The 24,931-nt window shown below is 36.9% G+C and overlaps 1 protein-coding gene and 1 long non-coding RNA gene across 2 annotated transcripts in view; one reads left to right on the forward strand and one right to left on the reverse strand.

Annotated features, from left to right (window-relative positions):
- Nucleotides 1-24,931, reverse strand: part of LRP1B (LDL receptor related protein 1B) — a 794,402-nt gene that overhangs the window by 253,590 nt on the left and 515,881 nt on the right. Inside the window, exons 4-6 of the mRNA XM_039338160.1 lie at nt 14,912-15,031; nt 12,670-12,798; nt 5,220-5,477 (exon numbers count right to left, since the gene is read on the reverse strand). Coding sequence (XP_039194094.1) covers nt 5,220-5,477; nt 12,670-12,798; nt 14,912-15,031 — 507 coding nt within the window. The remainder of the gene's footprint in view (nt 1-5,219; nt 5,478-12,669; nt 12,799-14,911; nt 15,032-24,931) is intronic.
- On the forward strand, nt 8,418-12,293 carry LOC120305889. The gene is made up of 3 exons (XR_005556119.1): nt 8,418-8,528; nt 9,688-9,716; nt 12,238-12,293. It is a non-coding gene; the product is annotated as an uncharacterized LOC120305889 (long non-coding RNA).

Consider the following 24,931-nt stretch of genomic DNA (forward strand, 5'->3'; position numbering starts at 1 on the left):
TTCTAAATTAATTTCAAGTCTCCTATATACTCTAGAGCAGACATGTCAAACTTGCAATGTCACGTGCAACATATCGAGATGGTTTTGCCATTGCTGGCAATGGGGTGGGTGCGGCGTCTGGATGATGCGTCCAGCCCGCGGGCTGGCAGTTTGACACCCCTGTTTTAGATGAATGTTATCTACATTTTACTACCTTTATCTAAGCTTTAAGTAACCTTTCAATTCAAAAATCAGTATTCCAATATAAAATTTAGAAAAAATGAGAATTTAAAGTGCTCAATTAATGAGATAGGAATGCATACATATGTATTTATTATTCACTTTTACTCACACACGCTCACACACGCTCAACCTCTTCCACACATTATTAGATTACCTATCCATTATTTTTTGACATCTTTTTTTTTTACTTGTCTTTTTTCAGAAAAGTAACAACAAAACTCTGTTCTTCTTTCTTTAATCTGGGATGAGAAGGCAAGAAGTGAAGAGACTAAACACTTATACTGCCCCATTGTTCCATCACCAGAACAGATGTGCAAACATTTCTGGAGAGCAAAAATAGACCCCTATTAATCCTCCACTCATTTTTGGTAAGTCAAGAGAGCCCGTAGTTTATTTTAGCTATTTGAGAACTGAGGATGAAACCCTTCTACTTCACATGACTAGAGAAAACGATGAAAAGATACAATGCTGGACTAATTAAAAACAAAAAAGGGGACAAGTACGAAGCTCAAGGAAAGAGGAATGGTAATTAAAAATGCTCAATTTCAAATCAGCAACCTTCTATTTTCAAGGCAAGGATTGCAACCATTATGCTTTTACAAAAAAAAAAAAAAAAAAAAAAGCAGGGTTGACAAGATCAGAAAGCCAAGGGAAATCATCAAAACAATTAAAAAACGAAAGTTAGAATATTTCGGACGTGATGCGACACCCAGAAAAATACAGCATACTCCATTTAATTCTCCAGGGAAAGATTGAAAGCAAATCTAAGGGACTAGTTTGGACAAAACTCAGTAGCACTTTTTTGTGTGGCTGCTGATAAAAACAGTATTGCCGACGTCCGATAACGGATATGGCACAAGAAGAAGAAGAAGATGCTTTTACAGCATTTATTGTAAAGCTAACCCTAAAACACATTAGAAAACTAGCGAAGAAAAAAAATATTTCTTTTAATAATCTGCTTAGTGTGCCTGCATGTAGATGCATTCTGATGCTTTAATTAACTAACTAAATATATGCATATATTTGCTTTAATTGTTTATATCTAATGGATGCAGACATACACACAAATATATATTTAGTAAGACCTGTCAATAGAAAAGAAAATAGCAGTTAATGTCATGGGACAGAAAGTTAAGAAAACGGAGCAACCAGGGTCAATATAGAAAATGGATCTGAGTAATTGAATTAACAATGGTTGAAATTGTGTACCACTGCAAATTGGTTTCAGCTGAAGGAATTAATAAGTCCCTCCCCAAATACACAAAATTACTACCAAAACATTTCATCAGAAGAAGAAAATGAAGGTAGAAAGAAAAAAGAAATTGAGAAGTGATTTTTAAGTCTATCCTGATTCCTCAAGGATGCATAGACACAATCACTGCTTTGTCATTACGTTACCTGATTCTGCTCCATACACACATGAAAACAAAGGAGTTGCATATGTACATGCCTGCAGAAACAACTAAGAGCAGCTTCTGAAACAGACTTATGAATTTGGAAAACAACATGGCTACTTTAATGTTCTAAAAATAGATTCCAAGAATCTCTTTTAAAAGGACAGTCCCAACTATAAATATTTAAGGTATTCCGGTCTGTCATTTTCTTAAAGATTTGAGACTTATAAAAATTGTGAAATTTACCAGTACCAGTTCTTTAGTAGGCTAATTATATGGACCTGGAAAGCTAAAGGATCTTAAGAGATATGGATAAGATGTCCTGACATCTTGTTGACATATATCTAATGGTTCATTTAATCGACATCTATGTGTTATGTTACCTTTGGAAATTAGATTGGTTACAACACAATTTTATTTGAAAAAATTGTGTTTAAGGATTAAAGTGACTATTTAGGAAAAGCTTGTATATAATATAATTAATATAATTGAATATATTAAATTCCAGTATGCATAATTTTCCAATTAACCCTATATTATTTTTAGTTTCCATCTATTCCAGAAAAGAATACATTGTATAGAGCTTGAAAGCACATAATTTACCAAATATTGAGAAAGTCTCAGGATAGAAAAAAATGAGCTAATTTTGCATTCATTTTAGCTTTGCTTTACACATCTGGGTTTTTCTTGCTTTATTAAACATTTTGAAATGTCAGTTAATGAATCATACGGTTAATCTCTATGACTTTTTAAAAAAAGAAGAGAAGAAAAAAAAAACTACACATATTCAATTTCCTCTGGGAGTGTGGAAAACCTAAAATTATATTAAGGGGAGAGGCACATTTTGCTTGCTTTAACTTCTGTTACTACTGATACATGATAGAAAGAAATACTGAAATTTTAATTTTAATGAGAGACTGAAAGAAATTCTAGTGTATGTTCTGGAAACAAATGCAGTGGCAGATATTTAGAATGCTTTCCAATTACTTCATTACATTGGCTTATATGCCTTGACAGTTTTTCTATAATTATGCCTACAAAAATGACATCTTATGATCAACTTCAGAACCATCAGACGTGTGCAGGGATCCTCACATGATGTTCCAGATGTTCTGTGACATATTGATAAACTGAACAGCTTACACATGCTGACAGAATAGCCCAGCCTTTTCATACATTATGTTCCTCTCAATCTTTTTATATTTCTTTCAAACAGTATATGACTTTGTTCCTGAAATGATTCAGAAAAAAAAAATCACATGCTGGGAATCTGACTACGCGAGAAATGATTCTGCTCCATTTTTAAATTAACTTTTCATTTTACAAATACATGTTTTAACTCAGTGGCTTCATAAAAAAAATAAAAAACCTCACAAGTCAAAATGTTAAGTAGTTCTATACCTATATTTTCCTTTTTTTTTTTAAAAAAAATGTTCTTTGGGAAAATGATAAGACTATAACATTACTGCACACCATACTATGGAAAGCATACAAAAAGGCTAAACATTTTTTAAAAAACCATTAAACTTACTGTGTAGTTTTTAAATTCTCTAACCACAATCACATTTATTTTAGAAAAAAATGCTCAAAATTTGTAAGAACTCAGCCTTCTATGGTCTTTTTATTACTGAAGCTTGATACAGTGAGCATATGCTTAACTGTATTTTTTCTGTTTATCTTAATTTTGGTAAACAAGAATTAAGAAGGCTGATTATAAAGTCTCTAGACATTTAGAACTATTACACCTGGTTCCCACCCCCTAACCTGCATCAATAAATCTTAAGCAGGTCTCTAATCATTTTGATTTCTACTGGCCTTGAAATATCAGAAGCATGCAGTTCTCCCTCAAGCTGAGCAGAGTTAAAAAAAATGAATTCAGTCTCCTACTCATTGAGCAGTTTCTTTGTTTGCTTATTATCTACTAACTCTCCCTCCCTCCCTCTCCCTCCCTCCTTCCCTATCTACCTGAGTTCCTCTCATTCCTACTGTCTACAGAATAAAAAGAAAGTTACACTTACAAAGCACAAGTGTGTGCATGCCCATACTCACACACTCACACACAAAGATAATCCCCACATCATTGTATGTCATTGTCTAGTTTTGTGTGTGTGTGTGTGTGTGTGTGTATGTGTGTTTATAATGCATTCAAATGAAGGTATCTTTTTTTTCTCTTTTATTAAAATGCTTCTGCAAGTTGCAGTGCTGGAAGCATGTAGCATAGCAACACTTTTTGCAAGTGATTATGACTCAGCCCATGGCTGAGCTTCTCGTATGTACATGTGGGATGGAGACAAATAGCTTATTTGAACCCAAAGGCTGAAAAGTCCTATGAGGACACCATTCATTTCCTGCTGCTTATACAAAGAAGGAAACGAAAGCCAAGCAGCTTACAGGGATGTAGAAACTGCCATGAAGAGTATAGATCAGGTTCACTGCTACTTCAAAAATAATCTCAATAATTTGCAGTGTTTTTCAACCTCCACAACTTTAAGCCGTGTAGACCTCCGCTCCCAGAATTCCTCCAGCCAGTGACTGGTGGAATTCTGGGAACTGAAGTTTGCACAGCTTAAAGTTATGGAGACGGAGAAATACCGGCTTAGAAATAAGGGTTGACAGTAACAAAATAACATTGAACAAACAGCAATGTACCTAAAGAATGCAATTGAACAAGTAAAGATTAAGGATACTTAACTAGACTAGTACCGATACTTGTAAAAAAATCCAGAACAGCTGATTGTAAATATTAACAAAATATGAATCAGTGCTACTGTACTGCGGAGCTGCAACAAAGATGTGCGTATAGACTTCACCAATAAAAGTATAATTTCCAAATTGAGCAAGGTACTGCTTTTCACATAATCCCTATGGAGAAGGTGTGACACTTCAGTGTATATGAACATACTTTTTTGCTGGCATTAATGCCCTCAGATTCTGCATTATGCATATTCCGTCCATTTTAACCATATATGCCACACAGGACTATCTAACTACCCTGGCTGCCATGTGCTTGTTAGTCAATATAAATGCATGCATGTCTGCATGATGTTAACATATGGCAAACTGCCTAGAGAAAAGTTGTTTAGATGGGCAGCATCCAAAGGTTTAAAATACTAAAATAAAAATCCTCTTCATTGCCTCTTTAGGTTTTTCTTTCTATTACCACTATATAAATTTATATTATATTCATTTAAATAAGTAAAGCTGTGTGATATAAAAATTAGACTTGCACTGAAAAGACCCAGCTTCAAGACCACCTTAAATTGTGGAAACTCGCTTGGGCCTGTCAATCTATCTCAGCCAAATCTACCTTATAATGTTGCAATGAAAAATGGGAGCAGGGGGCATTGTGTAGCTCCTGAACAAAAAGCAGGACCTAAATCTAATAAGTAAATGGGACACAATATTTAAATCTTTAAAAAATCTGTACCTCCAAATGTAACATAAACAGAATCAGTTAAGAATTTACTTCATAATATGCAAAAATTGTGCTATTTTATTCATACATTAATAAAATAATATTAATCTATAAAACATGTCATTGATATGACAGATTCTTATTATTTTTTTCTGGAAAAAATACTTTTTCAGACTTAAAATACTTACTGTGAAGATTAGGAATGGTACTAATTATCCATTCATCAGTCAGCTTTTCAGTTTTTGATATCTCAGTGCATTTTAACTGAGTTGAAGATTCTCTTGATTCAATCCAACAGATTGTGTTCTTATTGTGTATATAATCCAATGTCTGAATTCCACTTCCTCTCAAAAATCCAAAGGTGGATGTTCTAGTTCCATTTAGATATAGGACATCAATAGTGTCAGAATTTGCAATCAATAGTAGAGGTGGAAGATCATTAGGTTCTAAAAACAAAAGGAAAACGAAGAGGCCAAAGAAGGAAAGATTAATTAACAAATAAAAATAATGTGCCCATTTTTGCAACAATTATATAAACCAATTAAAATAACTTGCTCCTTTTATAAACACTTCTTTACTTGTGTTCGATGAAGGTTCTATTAAATGCTTAAAGGAAGAAAAGAATGTGCTACACCAAAATACAACACTAAAATGAACCGACACTAAAATAAAGGTCAGTGGACAAAATAACATCCTCAGGAAATTAATGAGCACTACTTGGGGTACCAAACCAAGGGTCCTTAAGACAACAACTCTAGCTCTTTGCTACTCATCAGGTGAATAACCTGCCCAATCTGGTATAAATCAGCACATGCTGGGAAAGTAGATATTGCTCTGAATGAAGCTAGTAGAATTATTACTGGATGCCTTAAACCTACCCCTTTAAATAAAATCTATCAGCTAGCCAGCATTGCCAAGCCTTCTATTTTCAGAGAAGCAGCAGTATACAGAGAGAAGCTCAAATCATCAATATCTAGACAATACCCTCTTGATGGCCCACAACTAGTTCATCAGAGATTAAAATCTGGGAAAAACTTCATAGGTTGACAGAAGACTGAAGAATTTGAAAGCAGAGTGGACCTATGGAAAGCTACAAAGAACCAACACTGGATGGAACCAATAGAGGAGCTGGCACCTGGGTCTGACAAATGCTAGGAAGTATGGAAATCATTGAATAGATTGCATATGGATACAACAAGATCCAGAGATATTCTGAACAAATGGGGCTCTCCGGTTGGTTCTGCTCTTTGCAATTGTGGTGACATGCAGAAAACAACACATATGTATACCTCCCCTTTGTGCCCCGATTAGTGTACGCTTGAAGACTTCACGGCAGTGTGACAGAACACAATGTTGCTAGTTTCTGGGCAAGACCTGTTTAATTTGTACCTGTTTTAATCTTGTATTTTATATTTTAAATGTATGTCATATAGTATGCCTTATTTTAATTGTGATGCTTCTGACAAACAAACAACATGCTACAAAAATGATCTGTCAGAATATGAAATCATGGCGTCATAGATTTCAGAAAAACAATTTTCAATCTCTGGTTGCTGTGTCTTGGAGAAAGTTCTGTATAAGTCTCTAAAAATTCAAATACCTGTTCAGCCATAATCTATAGAAAGGGGAAATGCATAGCAGATCTGGTGATCTTACTTTAACTTTCTCAGTATTCTAAATATTCTCAACATTTCCTAAAGAGTTTCTGAAGATTCTACTGCACAGAAAGTCCATTTAAACTGCAATAGACAGTATGGTTCTACTAGGTATATGTTGCTATTTTTTAATCACTGAATGATTATGGATTTTTCATTAATTCTGCCAAGGAAAGAAAGTTCATAGACAGCTTTTTTTTACTGTTTTAATTGCTTTTGGCAATGCTTAATGAATGAATATGAGTATCCAGATTGTTGCTGATCTGGATGTGATAAATTTAGCTAATTGATCTAATCAGAACCTTGACCTAACACTAGTCATGTATGAACCCAGTCAAGTAAATTATTTTCAGATTTGTCATTTGAACTGTATTTATTCTTTACTTTTCCCCTATATTTACACCATAATTCCTGTTGGAAAATTACTGTGAGTAATTTCCAATTTAATTCCCAGTGCACTTTCAATCAACCCCTGTGTCCACAACAGTCTAAGCAAACACTCAATTAATTAGAGCTAACCAAAAAAAAAAAAAAGGTTGATGTTTATTTGGTAAACTTTAGCAAGCATACAAATATTTTACTTGCAAAAATGAGACAAATAGGAAGCAAAACCAGAGACATGAAGTACTGCAATATAATTTCTATGTCTATCTATCGAAAGACATAGAACTTTCCAGAGCCACTAAATAGATTACTGTGGATAATTAGCACAATAATTCCCAAGGGAAATAGTTAATCCAGCAGTAACTCTTTTATGTACATAATGACAAGAGAATAGAGAGAGAAAGTAAGAAACAAATGATCCCTTCTCTATTCTGCACCATCATGGGAAGAACTACTCTTTTCTCCACATTCAGAAATAAATTTCAAGAATTTTCAGGAATAGGATGTAGTTTTGTTTGGATGGTCTAAAATCAAATATATTTTTTACTCTTTTGCTCTTACAAAGTGCTTCCCAGGATTTATGCAGGCCCCTTAAAAACACAGATTTAGTGTCCTTTCCCCCAAAACAAAGTATTTTTTAAAATGGAGAGGATTAGTTCTTAACAGAATACCAATTTTGTGTTACATCGCTCAGTTTAAATCAGGAATGAAACTAAGATTCTGCCAACTCTGTTGCAGATTGTGTCACTACTGTTTTTCCATTGCTTCTGCCAACAAGGATAGTCCCTCTTATTGTTTCTGTTAGGTTTTGGGGAGAAGTGCCATTTTGCTTATTTTATTTGTGATCCGTGGACACGTTCCAGATGCAGCTGGCCTTGAGGTTTACAACTGGATTCACTGCCAGAACTGAAATCCCTTTACTGCAGTATTTAAAGATAGAGTATGCTTAACCTACACCCTCCTTCATACTTGCAACCTCTCAGCCTGGCTATTCAGCTTGGTCTGTTTGGCAGATCACAGGCAAAGACCATCTCATTGTCTACAATGGAAGAGGTAACTTGACAGCTAGCTAAAAATGCTGTTTCAATCATCGGCCTATATCCCCAACACTGTCTTCTGAAATTAATTCCTCTACCTGGTCAAAGTTGGCTTCTTCTCCTCTCTCTCCTGTGTATCACAAATGCTGTAACTTAGGCAGTTGCAATTGTGACATTTTTCACAATGACATCATCACATTGTGTCATCATTTTGACGTCACTTCCATTTGTCATGGATACCATTGCATGAATTTAGCACATGTTGTACTTCGTTTATTAAGGATTTCAGTAAAGCAGAGACTGAATCATCCTGAGTATTGAGGGAACGAATGACTGTACTCAGGTACTACTATAAAAAAAAGGAGCCATGGAAAAGAGAAATGGGCTTACTTTCTGAAAATTCAAAAGAAGATTCACTTTGGTGAGTTCTTTATGAAATTCTGCTAGTTGACCTGCCATAAACAATTCACACCAAATTGTGATAGTTAAGAACTGAACTTGGACTTCTCTGAGCTTTCCTGGCAAACTCCTATGGAAACAGAGAAATTGGCTGGGTTGCGGCTGCTAAGCTATTTCTGACTGAGGCAAAGCTTGCCCCAAATGCTAATTGTACCCTGGGATTGGGTAGATTTGTTTTCATAAATCCTCTTGGTGGTGACATTGTAATAATGTTTCAGCAAGTTGTTTAATGCACAGCAGGGTATTCTTAGGATCAGATGCCATCTTCTTGATCAGAAACAAGGTCCCCTGCCTCTCTGAATAGAAAGCAGGCAAGCTTCAGGATTGACGCCATCTTTTTGAGGTTGACCAAGTAAGGAAACAGACACTATAAGAAATTCTAGACATCTACTTTATTGATCTAAGCTACAACAGGAGATTGTTGAAAGCCTGATAGTGTTTCTCCTTCCCTACCTCTTAGACCAAAGACAGTAAAGATAGGGCAATCTTAAGGGGTATTTTTTTGTCCCATTCCTTGGTATTTCTTGGGCTAAGTTCATGTTTACAGATCAGTTGATACGTATTTTTTCAAGCAAACCTCCAGTACAAGTACATATCTGAGCAATCACTCTAAGTAAGTTAGACTCTGATAGATCTAGAGTTTTATGAGGGCATAATTGGATAACATGCTGGCTGATAGCCATATTCATTTTGCTCACCGTTACAGAACAATGCTGTATTGTTAAAATACTACATTTGGGATTATATATGTTATTTTGTATGGAGGGTCCAACTGATTGAATTGAAATATTTTTTCCTAGCCCTTTATGAATTATGCAGTAATGCCTACAAACCTCTTATAACTGCTTGTCATCATATTTTCCTGTCTCTATTTCAGTGATATCTTACCTATGAAATATCTGATTTGGGAGTTTCTTTCCTTATTTATTTCTCCTGCTGACATTTTGCTGCCAGTCTAGTATGAGTAGCCACACAATCTTACATATGACTACTCAGAAATAAATCTCAGCTACATTTGTATTACTATTGTTGCTGTCTTCATTAAATAACACTACGTTAAAGTGCATTAAGAGCATTAGCACTTCTCTATTATTAATTACTAATTGTGTTATTCATTATAGTTCCAACAATGACATCAGTAAAATGCCATGTGAGTATGACAGGAAGAAAAATGAAATTGATTTTTGGTGTATAGCTTTCTTTTAGATTTATTCAAAGTAATTGCTATGCTTTGTGGATCAATATGAATTTTAAACAAACCCAAATTTCCTGGGATAATCAATATCTTTAATCATATTCTATCCTTCACATTTCCCTGATACTATATTCACTGTATTTTCCCAAATACACTGTGGTAAATTCTGAAAAATTCAACTAAACTGCACTTGCTCTCTGGGATAAAAAATAACTAAGTAAAGTAAGTTAGTAACTTGGTTTTAATTAGGGACAGTTTTCACAAGTATTATTTCTACTTCTTAGAAATGTTATTAGAGCTATTGGTTTAGTTTCCTTTGACAGGGGCAAGAGAGCAAGCGGGCATAATTACAGAAAGTCCTAGACTTATGACACCAGAATTTCTATTAGGCTACATTAACAGAGAGATAGAATCAAGATTATGTGAAGTATAATGCACTTTATAAAGCCTTAGTGAGACCACACTTGGAATACTATTTCTAATTTTGGTCACCACAATATAAAAAAAGATGCTGAGATTCTGGAAAGAGTGCAAAGAGAAGCGACAAAGATGATTAGGGGACTGGAGACTAAAACATATGAAAAACTCTGGTTATAAATTGCAGGAATTAGGTAGGGCTGGTGTAGTGAAAAGAAGGAGAAGGGAAGACATGATAGCAGTGTTTCAATATTTGAGGGGCTACCACAAAGAAGAGGGGATCAACCTATTTTACAAAGCACCAGAAGGCAAGACAAGAAGCAACAGGTGGAAACTGTACAAGGAGAGAAGCAACCTGGAATTAAGGAGAAACTTCCTAACAGTGAGGACAAACAACCAGTGGAATAGCTTGCCATCAGAAGTTGTGGGTGCTCCACCACTGGAGGCTTTCAAGAAGAGACTGAACAGTCAATTGTCTGCATGAGTATAGGGCCGTGGTGGCGAACCTATGGCACGTGTGCCACAGGTGGCACTCAGAGCCCTCTCTGTGGGCACGTGCACCATCGCCCCAGTCCTAGGCCTTCAGCTGGGTTTTATAAAACTTTTTTGCTTTAGGCCTCCACTGCCATGTGCAAAATAAAAAAAAAGTTTCAATCAATCAATCAATCAATCAATCAATTTCAACTTCTCACGGGAAAAAGAAAAAGATCTCGCAAAGTTGGAATTGATTGATTGAAATTTTTAGTCCCACCCAGTCTGCAGTTACCACCGCAGTCACGCTCACCCAATGGGCCACGCCCACCCAATGGGCCATGCCCACCTGGCACACGATGATACATAAGTGGGTTTTGTTTTAGGTTGCAGTTTGGGCACTCGGTCTCTAAAAGGTTCGCTATCACTGGTATAGGGTCTCCTGCTTGAGCAGGGAGTTAGACTAGATCTCCAAGGTCCCTTCCAACTCTATTATTCTATGTTCTAGGTTATTAAACAAGACAGTTGTTAAGTGAATTGTGCCCAATTTTATGATTTTTTTTACATGGTTGTTAAATGTATAACTGCAATTGCTAAGTGAATCATGTGATGGTTAAGTGAATCTGGCTTCCTTCATTGACTTGAAGGGAAAATTTCAAATAATAATCAAATCACTTCTGGATATTGCAACTATAGTGGATGCCAGTTGCCAAGAGCCTGCATTTTGATTACGTGATCATGGAGTTGCTGTGCTGATTGTAAATGTGAGGACTGATCATAAGTTACTTTTTTCAGTGCTGTTATAACTTTGAATGGTCTCTTAAACAAATGGTTTAAGTCAAAGACTACATGTATTATTACAAGCATCCCATATTGTACCTCATGCATGCCAATTATGAATACTTCACAAGAAAAACATTAGTCTGTTATATTGATTAGGAAAATTCTTTCTTCCCTCCAGCTCTATTAAAGGAAGCTTACCAATTCCTTTAAATATTTAATTTATTGCCACTAATGAAAATATACATAACCCTCATTGAATGTTATGAGGAACAAAATGGTGACACATCTGGCATCTGAAGCAATTTAAACCATTCTGTTTACTTTAAAGTAATTGTTATGAACTATGTGTTGGAGTTAGAAGGAGGATTTTAGACTATCAGATTTTATTAAAAGGAATAATCTTCCATGAACTATAGCTCATTTCACCAGATGCATGGAGTAGTTAAACCAGGGGTCTTCAAACTTGGCCCTTTTATGACTTGTGAACCAACTCCCAGAATTCCTCAGCCAGGCCCGCTGGCTGAGGAATTCTGGGAGTTGAAGTCCACAAGTCATAAAAGAGCCAAGTTTGAAAACCCCTGAGTTAAACTGATGAAGAATTTAAATTGAATGAAGTGTGTAAGGAGAAAGCATGTTCATACATCTGCACGCTAAATGTGATGCAGATTACAGGTCTTTTGTTATTCAGCAATCGTAATGCATTAAACATCCTTTGTGTTTGTTAAGACTACACATGCACCTGTCATCCTAAACTGTAAGTTTGAAAAGGTTCTGAAAAATCTTTTCTGATTTTTATTTACTATAGATAAGAATAAGATACAAGAAGAAGCATCACATAAGATGCAGGAGAATTGAACTGAGCATTGTATCAACCTTAACAAGTAAAACTGTTTACTGTCTTAGTTAATCTTTCTCAAATTCTTTCAGATTGCTATAAAGCCAACCTTAAAATAATACAGGAAAGGCTCAACTCATCTATTTGTTGTTGTGCTAATTTTCTCTTTTCAAGAGTTGTTGTATCTATGACAACTCCAAAATTCTGTTCATGTTTTCAAAATGTAGATCAAGGCAATTAGAATAAAGAGAATGTACTTTAAAAAAGAAAGAAAGAAAGAAAGAAAGAGCACACAAAGTAGCTCTGGTTTAGAGATCATTCAGCATTTTGTTCCACTGGTGGTCAGCTAGATACACAATGGAGAATCACAGCAAATAAATACAGCAATATATTCCTGCTTACCTTTTTTCACTTTGCAAGTCTTTTTGTTTGGTTGAAGGAGATATCCTTCTACACAGCTGCAGATATATGATCCATCAGTATTTTGACATGTCTGGCTACAGAGTCCATACAGATTACATTCATTAAAATCTGAAAATAAAAATAGTTAAATTATACTCAGGAATCAATCCTGTATTTATCATTATTTTTTCTCCTTGGCAGGATGAAGGCAGGATGTTGGTGGTGTCTACAATAATAAAAGTTATTGTAACAATGCAATCCCTTTCTAGTCCAATCCCCTCTCAAGCAAGAAACCTTACCATATCAGACAAATGGTTGTCCAATCTCTTCTTAAAAACCTTGAGCATCCCAGCACCCACAACTACTGGAGGCAGGCCGTTCCACTGATTAATTGTCCTAACTGTCAGAAAAATTTTCCTTAATTCCAGGTTGATTCTCTCCTTGATTAGTTTCCTTCCATTGCTTCTTGTTTTGCTATCAAGAGCTTTGGAGAATAGGTTGACTCCCTCTTCTTTGTGGCAATCCCTGAGATATTGGAACACTGCTATCATGTCACCCCTAGTCCTTCTTTTCATTAAACTAGACATACCCAATTCCAGCAACCATTCTTTATATGTTTTAGCTTCCAGTCCCCTAATCATCTTTGTTCTTCTCTGCATTCTTTATTAGATTAGAGAAACTAATTTGCATAGGATAGTATGAACATATTTGGGGCCAAGGTATTTATTTATTATTTATGTATTTAATTTTATTTATATGCCGCCCAATCCCAAAGGACTCAGGGCGGCGTACAAAATTAAAACAATCATCTAACAATAATACAATAAGGTAGGGTCAGCTGTGCTTGTGAAACAGTGATCAAACTATACAAACATTGACAGGTTGCAATTGTCTGTAGGAATGACCTTGGGAGACTAGAGGGGGAGCCACAGATGGGACAACTGGCATGCAAAAGAAGTGGAATGGAATGGAAAGCATTTCAGAAGGAACTCTCTCTAGTTTTCTGGAAGGTAGTAGAAAAGGAATGGAGAAATACTTTCAATCTTGCAAGATTGATGTTAGCCCTCCCAGGTAGCACAACAATGAATATCTATGGAGATTCTCAGTCATCTAGGTCGTCTTCAGGTGAGAACTGAAGAAGTTTCTTGGATGAGAAGGGAAATGTCTTCAAGGAAAAACAAAGAAAGTCTATTTGCCTTTTGAAAAAGCACCTTTGGGACCCAACAGTGAATATTACCTCTATCTGTATTGTAAAATTATATTAACAGACTACTGCAAGACTGAAAAAGTGAAGACTAAAATAATGAAAACAGAAATAATGTATGTTTGTATCTTTAAAAAAGGAAAAAGTTGTAATAGATACGAATAAAGATAAATGCAGATCATTGATTGGAACTTTAAAAGTATATGTGTATGTACGGCACTGTGGAGATGGTGAATAACTAGCAGGAAAGGCATAGCTCTAGTTATGAATAAAAAGGCTTATAGTGTAAATCAGACTGTATGAACCAGTATCATCTAGACCAGGCATGTCAAACTCACGATGTCAAACTCACAATGTATCGGGACTTTTTCCCCATTGCCAGCACTGGGGTGGGTGCAATTTAGGCATGATGCATCTGGCCCATGGGCCGGCAGTTTGACATGCCTGATCTAGATGGTTGTGATGTGGAAAAAAAATGCAGGAATGTATTGGTACCTGTTTGATGCGTGTTACATGCCAGTAAACATTTACAATGGAAGTACTAGGATTTGTTCTGGAGAAAAATGTGTAACATTCTGAATGAGATCCCAGGGAAGAAATGTTATTCTGCTAACCAATATGGATGGATGGGTGGGAACAAGACTAGAGAATATAGAAAAAGCATTGGGCAAGTTCTCCAGAAATCAAGTTTAAATACCACCACCTTCCCCAGTCTGTATAGTTCACTAAATTCAAGCTTTCCTATGATTTTTCCTGAGCAAATGTTTTGGAATAGCAATAGCAATAGCACTTAGATTTATATACCATTCCACATTTCTTTACAGCCCTCTCTAAGTAGTTTACAGAGCCAGCATATTGCCTCCAGCAATCTGGGTCCTTATTTCACCAAATTAGGAAGGATGGAAGGCTGAGTCAACCTTGAGCTGGTGAGAATCGATCTGTTGAACTCTGGCAGTCGGCAGTCAGCAGAATTAGTCTGCAATATCGCATTCTAACCACTGCGCCCCATGGAATAATATGATAATATGGTTACTTTACCTTGGCAGGTTTTTCTATCTCTGCCAACTTCGTATCCTTCCTCACAGTAACATCTAGTTTCGTTCACGGACATGGCACACTTGTATTGGCACTGCATTTGTTCACACTTGGGTAGCAATTCTGCAAGAGAAGATAATACATTATTAAAGAAGATATACTGTGACACAAAACATCAGGAGTAAAGTGTACTTCGCTTATATACCATTAAATAATTAATTTCCTTGTTTGCAGGACTGAAGACCAAGCACTAAATACTTGATTCATAGCTTCTTCAATGGTGCTGTTGTATCTTAAAAACTCCTTCTATATAGTCTGAGCAGGGTTTCCTGCCTGAGCAGGGGCTTGGACTAGATGACCTCCAAGGTCCCTTCCAACTTTACTATTATTATTATTATTATTATTATTATTATTATTATTATTGCCTATACATTTAAAAATAAAAAGGTGAGACATTTATTCTACTCCTCCCTTTCTTTTCCTCTTTTCTTCCTTCATTTCTCTCTCTCCCTCCCTTCTGTTTGAAGTTAAATTATGTATTTTAGAGCTATATAAACTGAATCGTGGCAGGAGAATCCTGCAAAAGAAGGGTTAAAAAAATTTCAGTTAAACTAATTGTGGTAGCTCAATGTTCCCAGAATGGGAGGACTGCAATAAATAAAACCAAAGTGAAGATCTTCCTGTCAGGTTATCCATTTAACCTGTGGTAAATAGTAGATCTTTCCCTTCAGTCTCATTCTGAGAACAGCCACTCAGTTTCCATGAGGATGTTCTGCTAGTGGTGGCAAGTTACATCAGTTAACTCTTGCTAGTAGAAGAGGCTGCCGCTTCTGCCATAATTCTTTCACTTAGTCAGTTTCTATAAGCTTTGCCTTTCTATTTTATGTATCTGATTTTTGGAACTTGCCTCCTCCTCCTCATCTTCCTCCTCCTCCTCAGTGGTTGTCAATTGCCTTTCCCTTTTATTAATATTTTCCCTTAATATTTTATACCTGTCCTTTCTCAAACTGAGCACTTGGTAATCTCACAGGATAATCTTACATGACAAAAAACAATCATTACCCACACATATAATCACCTAGTTTTGCTTTGCTTTCGCAAGTGTTAACAACTTGCTTGTATAGGGTGCAAAATTTCATATCACAAAACAGTTTTGAAAAAGGTTGATCCTAGATGAAGAAATCATAAATCAGTTGTCTGTTGCAAAGAAAGCTTATCCTGGAATGTTTTCAGACAGATAAATCAAAGCTTCAGTAATTTCCATTCTGAACTCTGTTTCTCAGACTTTTTTTTTTTTTTTTTGTAGATAAGGAGGTTGAATACTGCCAAACTTTTTCAAGATAGATCACTAAAACTCCATATAGATAATTGGCTTGATTACAAAAGTCTCCATTTTCTATTCTGTGTTTTAGGATCACCGTAACTAAGCCAGATTGTTAACAATCTTCAATAAGCAGAGTCTAAGGTTATAGAACAGAAACGAAGTGCATTCTTCTAATATGTAGTAGTAAGATCTTCATGTGTCTTGCACAGATTGAATACATTTTACCAAAAAAGTTATGAAATCCATATTCCATTGAGAAGAACAGCAAAAATGATAACTAACTTTTAAGTTTTCATATACAATTTCTATTCTATTTGTCAATGCTGTAAACATTGGATGTTCCCACTCTGACAAATGATGAAAATTGCAGTTTTTAATATGCTTTTTCTGGTATTTAGAAATTAGGTGCAGAAGGGGGAGGTTGGGCTGAAAGCTCGAGCTCAGCTAGCCATAATAATAATGCTGCTTTGTGGGAACCCAAGGATGAGCTGATAACGTTCTGACAGGCTGAGAAGCTGGGGAGAAAGCCTGAGTTTTAGGCTAATTGGAAAATGTGATTTATGACAGCTTATTGGGTGTGGGAATTGCACTTTGTTACTTTGTATCCTGGGAAGAGAATTTAGTTTTTGGGTTCAACTATGTAGTACCCATACTTTGTTTCCTGAATAAAATGATCTTTAAGGAAGAATTTTGCCTTGAAGTTTTCTTTTGATGGGTTTCATCTATCGGAACTATGACACTATTCTTTTACCCTCATTAATACAGTCCATAATTCTTAGATAATACACAAAGTATGCCAGGTATCACCAACAAATCACCAGGCACAGCCACCACCAAACAGCCCCATGAGATGCTAACCAACGCAGTCTGACCCAGATCTTCACTAAGACAGCTTTGCCATAGTCTCCACCATCAATGTTACCCAGTGGAGACAGTCACATTGATCAAAAGCATGATCAGGGATGCAAGTTCTGTTGGCCCAGGAGATTGGACCCCATATTGGTCCAGTGTCCTCTGCTAGTCCAGTTCTGGAAACTTGGTGAGTGCCAGCATATCTAGTTTATAGTCAGCCCATCTCTAATCTTAACATACCAAAAAAAAAAAAAAAAAAACATCCAACCAACCAACCAAACAAAAAAACATTCACACATATAGTAAGCCTGAACTACATAACAACCACTCTTGAAACTATATTTTAAAAAAAGGTTAATTAGTTGAAAGTCAATGACCTGGCTATTAGAACTAAGAATCACCAAATAAAATTGCTAAAATAATTCCCAGAATGTTGTTTCATACTCCCCCACAGAATTAGCCACCATCAGATAAAAGGATATCCAGTAGTTTAGACAGCTTTCAAAGGGAAATAGGGAACTAATGGATAGTTCTTTAAATAATTATTAGCCATCATTGATGAGGGAAACATCCAGGTTCAAAATTCATGTGACAAAGAGGCAGACAATACGTGGGCTGCTTGTTACTCAACAAGTTACCTTGCTCGTGAAAAATCTGTTCACCAGTTTGCATGTTTAAAGTATCTTCTTGATAACAATGGGAACAAAAAGAAGACAGAAAAGTTAAATAGCTAAATGCAATTTGCTATTTAAATGATTTGTTGCTTTAGTGATGACTATTGTACTTTAAAAAAAAATGTTTTAACAACCCTTACAAAACATGTACTCTTTTTTCAGAGAAAAGAATGTTAGCTAATCATTATTCTTTAATGGTTATTCCAATAATAAAAGGCATGGGGAATATGTTTTTATTTTTGCATATGTTTTGCCTGAAATAAAAATAATTTACTGATTTGATGTACATTACCTTTTAATATATCTCAGTCGCTGTTTTGGAATGTCAGCCAGTTGTTTCCTTACACTATTCAACACTAGTGAGGCAAGGAGGGTTAAATGACTTCTGTTTCATAATATGATGCAAATAACATGACCTACATATTCGCATCAGGCATTGTAACCAAAGTATTAAGTTATGCCTTGCATGTTAGAGGGGGCAGTCAAGCACTCTGAAGTGGTACACAAGTCTAAGTGCTATTGCTATATTATCACATTGATGTCAATTGCAGCTTGCTATGGATTCTCTATCAAAAACAGTGTTTCTGATGACAATGAGAAGAAAATAAGTTAAATTAATAGCACACTACAGCAATGTGGAGCCAATCAATCCACTCTTACAAGCCTTTGTTAACAACTAGATTTTTTTTAACTAACTTTCCCAAGGTTATGAGAGAAGGGGCCATCCTTGCAAGCCATTTCATACAAGTGGAGCTCTCACAAAACATGGAGTTGAACAGAGTTAGCGATCAAGTGAATGTATTTTCTCACATCAAAAGTAAAATGAAATACTAGAAATATAAGTACTAATAATCATGGAACCTAAAGCCAACCAAAGGAAGTTACAATCAATATAGCTGCCTTGGTCTTCAGAAAAAAAGGGGGCTTCCCAAGAAAAGCAGCAGCCAGTGGAAAAATGAAGTGGGGAAAGCAAAAGAAAAAAAAATCAGAATATCTTCTTCCATTACTCTACTTGGGGAAGAGTCCCTCATTTTCAGCTTAGGCAGGCAGGATTTTCAAATAAGCAGGTCCACCCATCAGCTACAACAGGGTTGTCAAACTGCTGGCCCGCGGGCCGGATGCGTTAAGAGGAAACCGTGCCCACCCCATTGCCAGAAATGGGAAAAAAGCTCTGATACATCGCATGGCATCACGTGATGTCGTGAGTTTCACATGTCCGAGCTACATTAACACAACTCCACATTAGTCAATGGGTAGATTGAACTAACGAAGTTTTTGGATGGGCTACCCTACCCATTAGCTAACATAGTTCCATGTTACCAACAGCTAGATTGGGACACCTAGATTTTTGATAGTCTAACATTGCTTCAGATTAGCCAGGTGGATTGAGCCAACAGGATCATTGTTTCATTGCATATTGAATTTTGTACTCGATATCTTTTTCTAGATGGAGTACTTTTCAGTTTAGGTTCTGTCCTGTTCCAATTTTAATATATGGTGTTAAGATCTCATTTTGCAGGAATTCATCAGCAGTGAAACTATGATGGGGTAAGTGAAGGCTCCAAATCTGACATTATAGCAGGCCTCCAAATTCTTTAAACCAGCACTGAACCTAAATTGATGATTTTTTTATTGATGAAAGTTCAGTAAGTCTTCTGTAGGTAGGTTGTAACTTTGAACAGTCATTAAATGATCAGTTGTAAGTCAAGGACTACTTGTTCCACATTCTCTTAATGTTTGAGCTTTAATACCCAATCCCAATCCAATGGGTTCAGCAGCTAACTTAATATTGCAGCTTTAGTACCAAAATGTATTATAGAAACAGTTCTGTTTGTTTAATGGTTGCTGTGTATTGCTCTTCCTGGATGTCTTTTAATGATACATACATATTTTTTTCTTGTTGACGCATAAGCCACTCAGAGTCATTGAGGAGTTGGGTGGCCTCAAAATGGATAAATATTTAACAAAATAAATTGGAACTACATTCGCACATAGTATTAAATATGGACATAATTAACTGAAGAAACTTCCATCACACAAGTTGTTGTGACTAATTGAAGGCTGGAATAGATGTTCCATGATTTTATATGTCAAGCAGAGAAAACAATAAAGGCTAACTAGAAGAAGAAACAGGTGGTGATAACCCTTTTCCTCAGGGTGAAACCAAGACAACTCTTTGTCTATCTCTCTTCCTCATACAGTATATAATGTAACATAGATTCAATTAAGCAGTCCCCAGCTGATAATATCCTGGCTACAACTGCTGTAATCAGGTTTTAGGTTCTTAGAGAAAATGCTACCTTAAAGGGAAGGTGATGGATTAACAAGTAGTCAGTGGGAGTTTGCATCTCATTCCCATGCATCCCATGTCTAGGGTCCTCTGGCTGTTCTATATATTACTCCCTTCATCCTAAAATGACTAGAGTTAGGATTGTATAGCTCTACTAAGAACTGATTCATGTATCATCTTTCCCACAGTACTGCAAAAGTTTCTAACATCCAGTTTACAAAACCAGCTAGATCTGAACTGTGTCTTCTTTCCTTTCATTTCCTTTCCATTATTATTCTGATGCAATTGCCTGCTCCAAAGTGAATTACTCAACCATCTGTTGTTCTGCTAAATTGCTTCAGTGTGCAAAACGCTACTTTAGACAACTGTTTGGGTTTGTCTGTTGGTAGCGTCAGTACTGACACTGTTATTTCATAGAATTCTCCTAGGTAAAATCACCCATCCTTTATACTTTGCTGAATTAAGACTGCAATCCCAACAGAAGACTGGAAAAATATCTAGATTTATACTGAGCGTGCTTATATAATTCCTTCATTTCATTGCAACCTAAGATACCTTGACTACCATTTTAACAGACTGCATTACCTTCAGTGTATACATTCATGTTTTCTTTTCTTAGATAATGTATGCTTACATCTTTCGAGACAAAAAGAGAACTGAAAATAATTAGATGTATATTTCTAAATATAATCTTAAATAATGTACCAGATATATACCGTATGCCACAAATGCATATTTGGAGTAGAGTAAATCACAATTTCACCCAATAAATCTTGTAACGTACAGCATATTATCAATCTACTCTGGATGACAGATGATGGATGGATAGCTATGTCTCAAATTCAGTTGTATCCCATTTCACATGAAAATATGTATATGTTTTATTTGTAGTTCTTAGTGATATTAAGGGAATTTAAATTATGAGTAATGTAATACACTAAGTTCGGGATGAAATTTCTATTAACAGTGCAGTGCTATACAAATTCAATAAGCCTACTGAATGTGCTTTGGCCACATTTCCAGATAGATGCATATAGCAGAGGGCTCCAATCTTGGCAACTTTAGGATTTCTGAACTTCAACTCCCAGAATTCCCCAGCCAACATGGAGACTGAGTTGCATATAGGATGGCCTTTTTCTTCTGGATCTAATCTAATCTATTGAAAAGGGAAAGAAAAGAATTACAACAACAGACCAAACTCAATCCTTTTCAGTTCTTTGAAAGAATGTATATTGAACATAAAATTAATATTGAACTGAATATACAATTAATGCTTACATTCTGTATAATATTTTTGCCCAGCTACAATTGCCTGTACTAAATGCCATTTGGATTAACATAGTTTGGTGACTGTTACTTTGAACTGTGGTTCTCTTGCTGTTCTAGTTACTTTTAAATTATATTGCGAGGCATGCTGGACAAGTAAGAATTTTATTGCGCCACTTTTCTTTTGTTTTAAAGTAACCTAGGCATCGTTTTTCACTATACAAGGCAATCATCACTCAGCTCCTGCCCTTGAAGCATTCCAAAGGATAAGTGACTTTAAAGCAGGTTGCTAATACAGGTTTCCACAGCAATCTTATTCTAACAGTGCACCATACATACTCTAATATCATTTGTATATTCAGAATTGCAGTTCTATGGATCTGAAATTGATTGTATCTATTCACTTACTTTTTATTATTCCACAGTCATATACTGATGTCTAGACTCTAGAGGTAGCTTCTCCCACACAATATATATTTTCTGTTTTCCAGGTACTATTGTCTATTTTCTTTTACAGATTAGGCGGTATAATTTAATTTGCCCTAAAGCTTTTTTTCTTTTTACTTTTTTCTATAATATAAGCCTCTCTTGTTTGGTTTCTTGACAGCAAAGGATACTATGATTGATAGGATTCAATTGCTAGTTTGCAATAAATGCAGGCAGTTGTTATTTTATGTTGGTCGGCCTTCTTTATGAGATTTACCTATTGTTCCATAAAAAAAAATGAGAAAACTGTAATGATCTCTGGTTGCACACCTGATTCCACAACTCTGTCCTGGCAAACATACCATGGAGAGCTGAAATGGAGAACTGAATTGAGATTCATGTGCTTGCTTACCAGCCATAGTTGTGCAGAGTCAAAGGCCAAAGCGGTAGCAAATGATTCAAATTTCAGATAATGTGAAATACATGAACAAGACAGATGTGCTCTATTATTGTCTGAATAAGTTATAAACTTAGGTTAGCAGGGTAATTACTTTGCTCATTTCCACTTTCTCCCCAACATTTCCAGATGCGTTCAGTTTACAGAGCTATCTCTTCCTTGCATGTAAATGAAACAAGCTTCCATCCATTAGTCGCTCCGGATTTGATTCTCTATCCTGTGGCCACAGACAGGGGTTGAGATTCTACTTTTTTTCTTCTTAAGTTAATTAGTTTACTGGTACACCTCTCCATTTTCACATATACAGTACAGGTAGTCCTTGACTTACAACAGTTTGCTTAGTGACCACTTGACTTATGACCGTTTTTCACACTTATGAAGGTTGCACCATCGCCATGGTCATGTGAACAAAATTCAGATGCTTGGCAACAGACTTATATTTGTGACTGTTGCTGTGTCCCAGGTCATGTGATTCCCCCTTTTGCAACCTCCTAACAAGCAAAATCAAAGGGGAAGTCAGATTTACTTAACAACTATGTGATTAACCAATGCAATAATTCACATAACTGTGACAAGAAAGGTTGTAAGATGGGGGAAATCTCACTTAACAACTGTCTTGCTTAGCAATAGAAGTTTGGGGCTCAATTGTAGCCATAAGTCAAGGACTACCTGTACGTGTCTTTTTCCCATGAGTGCCACAATATATATCACAAATTGTCAAACAAGCACTAACACCACCCCATTTGTAGTTAGAAGCATTCGGTACGAACAACACAAATAACAGGAAAGCAAATTTGATTAAAAGAAAAAAAAAGGAAGTGCAGGAAAGTAAGATTGTGCTGTGGACACTGTGAGAAGCTGAAAGCTATTTCCCAAACTGTTATGTCCTGAGCCTGTGCAAGCAGGCTCGGGGCATTGCAGGCAGTCCCGGGGAAGGTGCAAGCTGCCCGGGACCAGACAGGCTGTCACCAGTACTTGTGCACATGCGTAAGTGCTGGCGCGCCAAAAGTTGCAGATTGACCCGGGAATGGCCTATAAAAGAGGCTGGGAGTTTTGGGTGTTGTCGGCGTCTTGTAGACAGTATGCTGAACTGAAATAAAGAAGTTCCTGAGAACTACAACTGCTTCTCGTGTCTTGCCATTTCGCGAAGGATGCAACACTGGTGACGAGGATGGGATTGCCTTACATCGACAGAAGAAAGGTGTAAGCTTACCTGAGGAGTCCTGAGCGGCAGGAACGGCGTTGACTCGGCAGCTACCCGCCAATCCAGCGAGCATCGGGGGTAGGCTGGCTGATAGACCCTTCCTTTCTACAAAATGGCAAAAATTGGAAGGCTTTCGGAATTCGATGTCTCACATCCGAAGAGGTGGGAGTCTTACGTAGCCAGGGTGGAAAACTATCTCAAGGTAAATCAAGTAAGGGAAGATAGTTTAAAGGCTGCCACCCTGCTGTGCGTTTGCGGTCACGACGCATTCGAAATCGCTGAGAACATTGCAGCACCTGTTCCTCTAGAATCTGTTAGCTACGCAGATCTAAAAAAGCTATTGAAGGAACACTTCCAGCCCAAGTTGTCCGTCATCGCGTGGCGCCACACCTTCGAACAGAGGGATGAACGACCCGGAGAATCGGCCAAGAAATACATTGCCACGCTGAGAAAAGCCGCTAAACACTGCGAGTTCAAGGACCTCGAAGAACGACTGAGAGACAGATTTGTATGCGGACTAAGGCATAGAGAGTTACAGCAGAGACTTTTTGCCAAAGAAGACTTATCATTCCAAGATGCCTTGAGAGAGGTCACTGCAGAAGAAGCAGCGGGTGGCGCCATCAAAAACATGCGGCCGATCAGAAGCACTCCAGATGCTGCGTCCGTGCACCAGGAAGGAGTCGAGAGGAACTCTGAGGAGGATCCTGACGATGAAGTGGACCGTCTCTACCCCATGAAGGAAGGGAAACAGAAAGGAAGCTTTTCAGCTCTCCCCAAGTGCCTCGGTTGTGGAGGTCGCCACAAGAGAACTGACTGCAAGTCCCGCTCCGCTATCTGCAGGCCATGCGGAAAACAAGGACACATTGCAGCTGTGTGCCTGGGCCATCAGAAGGTACAACCTCAGGAAGAATTGCGCCTGAAAGGTACCAGGGTTCCCAGCCAAAATAGGGTGGGGTTTTGCACTTCGTGAAGAAGCATCTATAGGACAGGCACACACAAGCCCATTAAGAAAAAGCTGTCACTTAAGGTGAAGCTACAAGGGGTTCCATTGGCTATGGAACTGGATACGGGGTCTGCACTTTCAATCATTTCCATGCAAACGTTTAGGAAGATTTGTTCTGGCAGTGGAACTCAGGCCAAGTTGAGGCCTTCCGACATTGTGCTAACAGACTTTCAAAACTCCAGAGTGTGTGTTAAGGGGGAGGCCACCCTTAACGTACAATATAAGGATTTTGAAGGTACACTAGATCTAATAGTAGTAGGGGGTGAACGAACGAGTCTCATAGGACTCAATTGGTTTGAGGCCTTGGGAATACACGTCACAGGGCTCAATAGTCTGCAAACACTTGACCTACAAGAAGTCTGCAAAGAATTTGCAGATGTTTTCAGCCCCCAGCTAGGCACATACAAAGGACCCCCTGTGTCACTAAAGCTAGACCCCACTGTCACTCCTATTAGAATTAAAGCAAGAAGGGTCCCTTTTGCTTTAAAAGGTAAAATTGACACTGAGCTGGACAAATTGATTCAGCA

This window comes from Crotalus tigris, unplaced genomic scaffold (assembly GCF_016545835.1).
Source record: "Crotalus tigris isolate CLP2741 ecotype Arizona unplaced genomic scaffold, ASM1654583v1 scf7180000017694.5664430, whole genome shotgun sequence".
In the NCBI taxonomy this organism is placed as follows: Eukaryota; Metazoa; Chordata; class Lepidosauria; order Squamata; family Viperidae; genus Crotalus; species Crotalus tigris.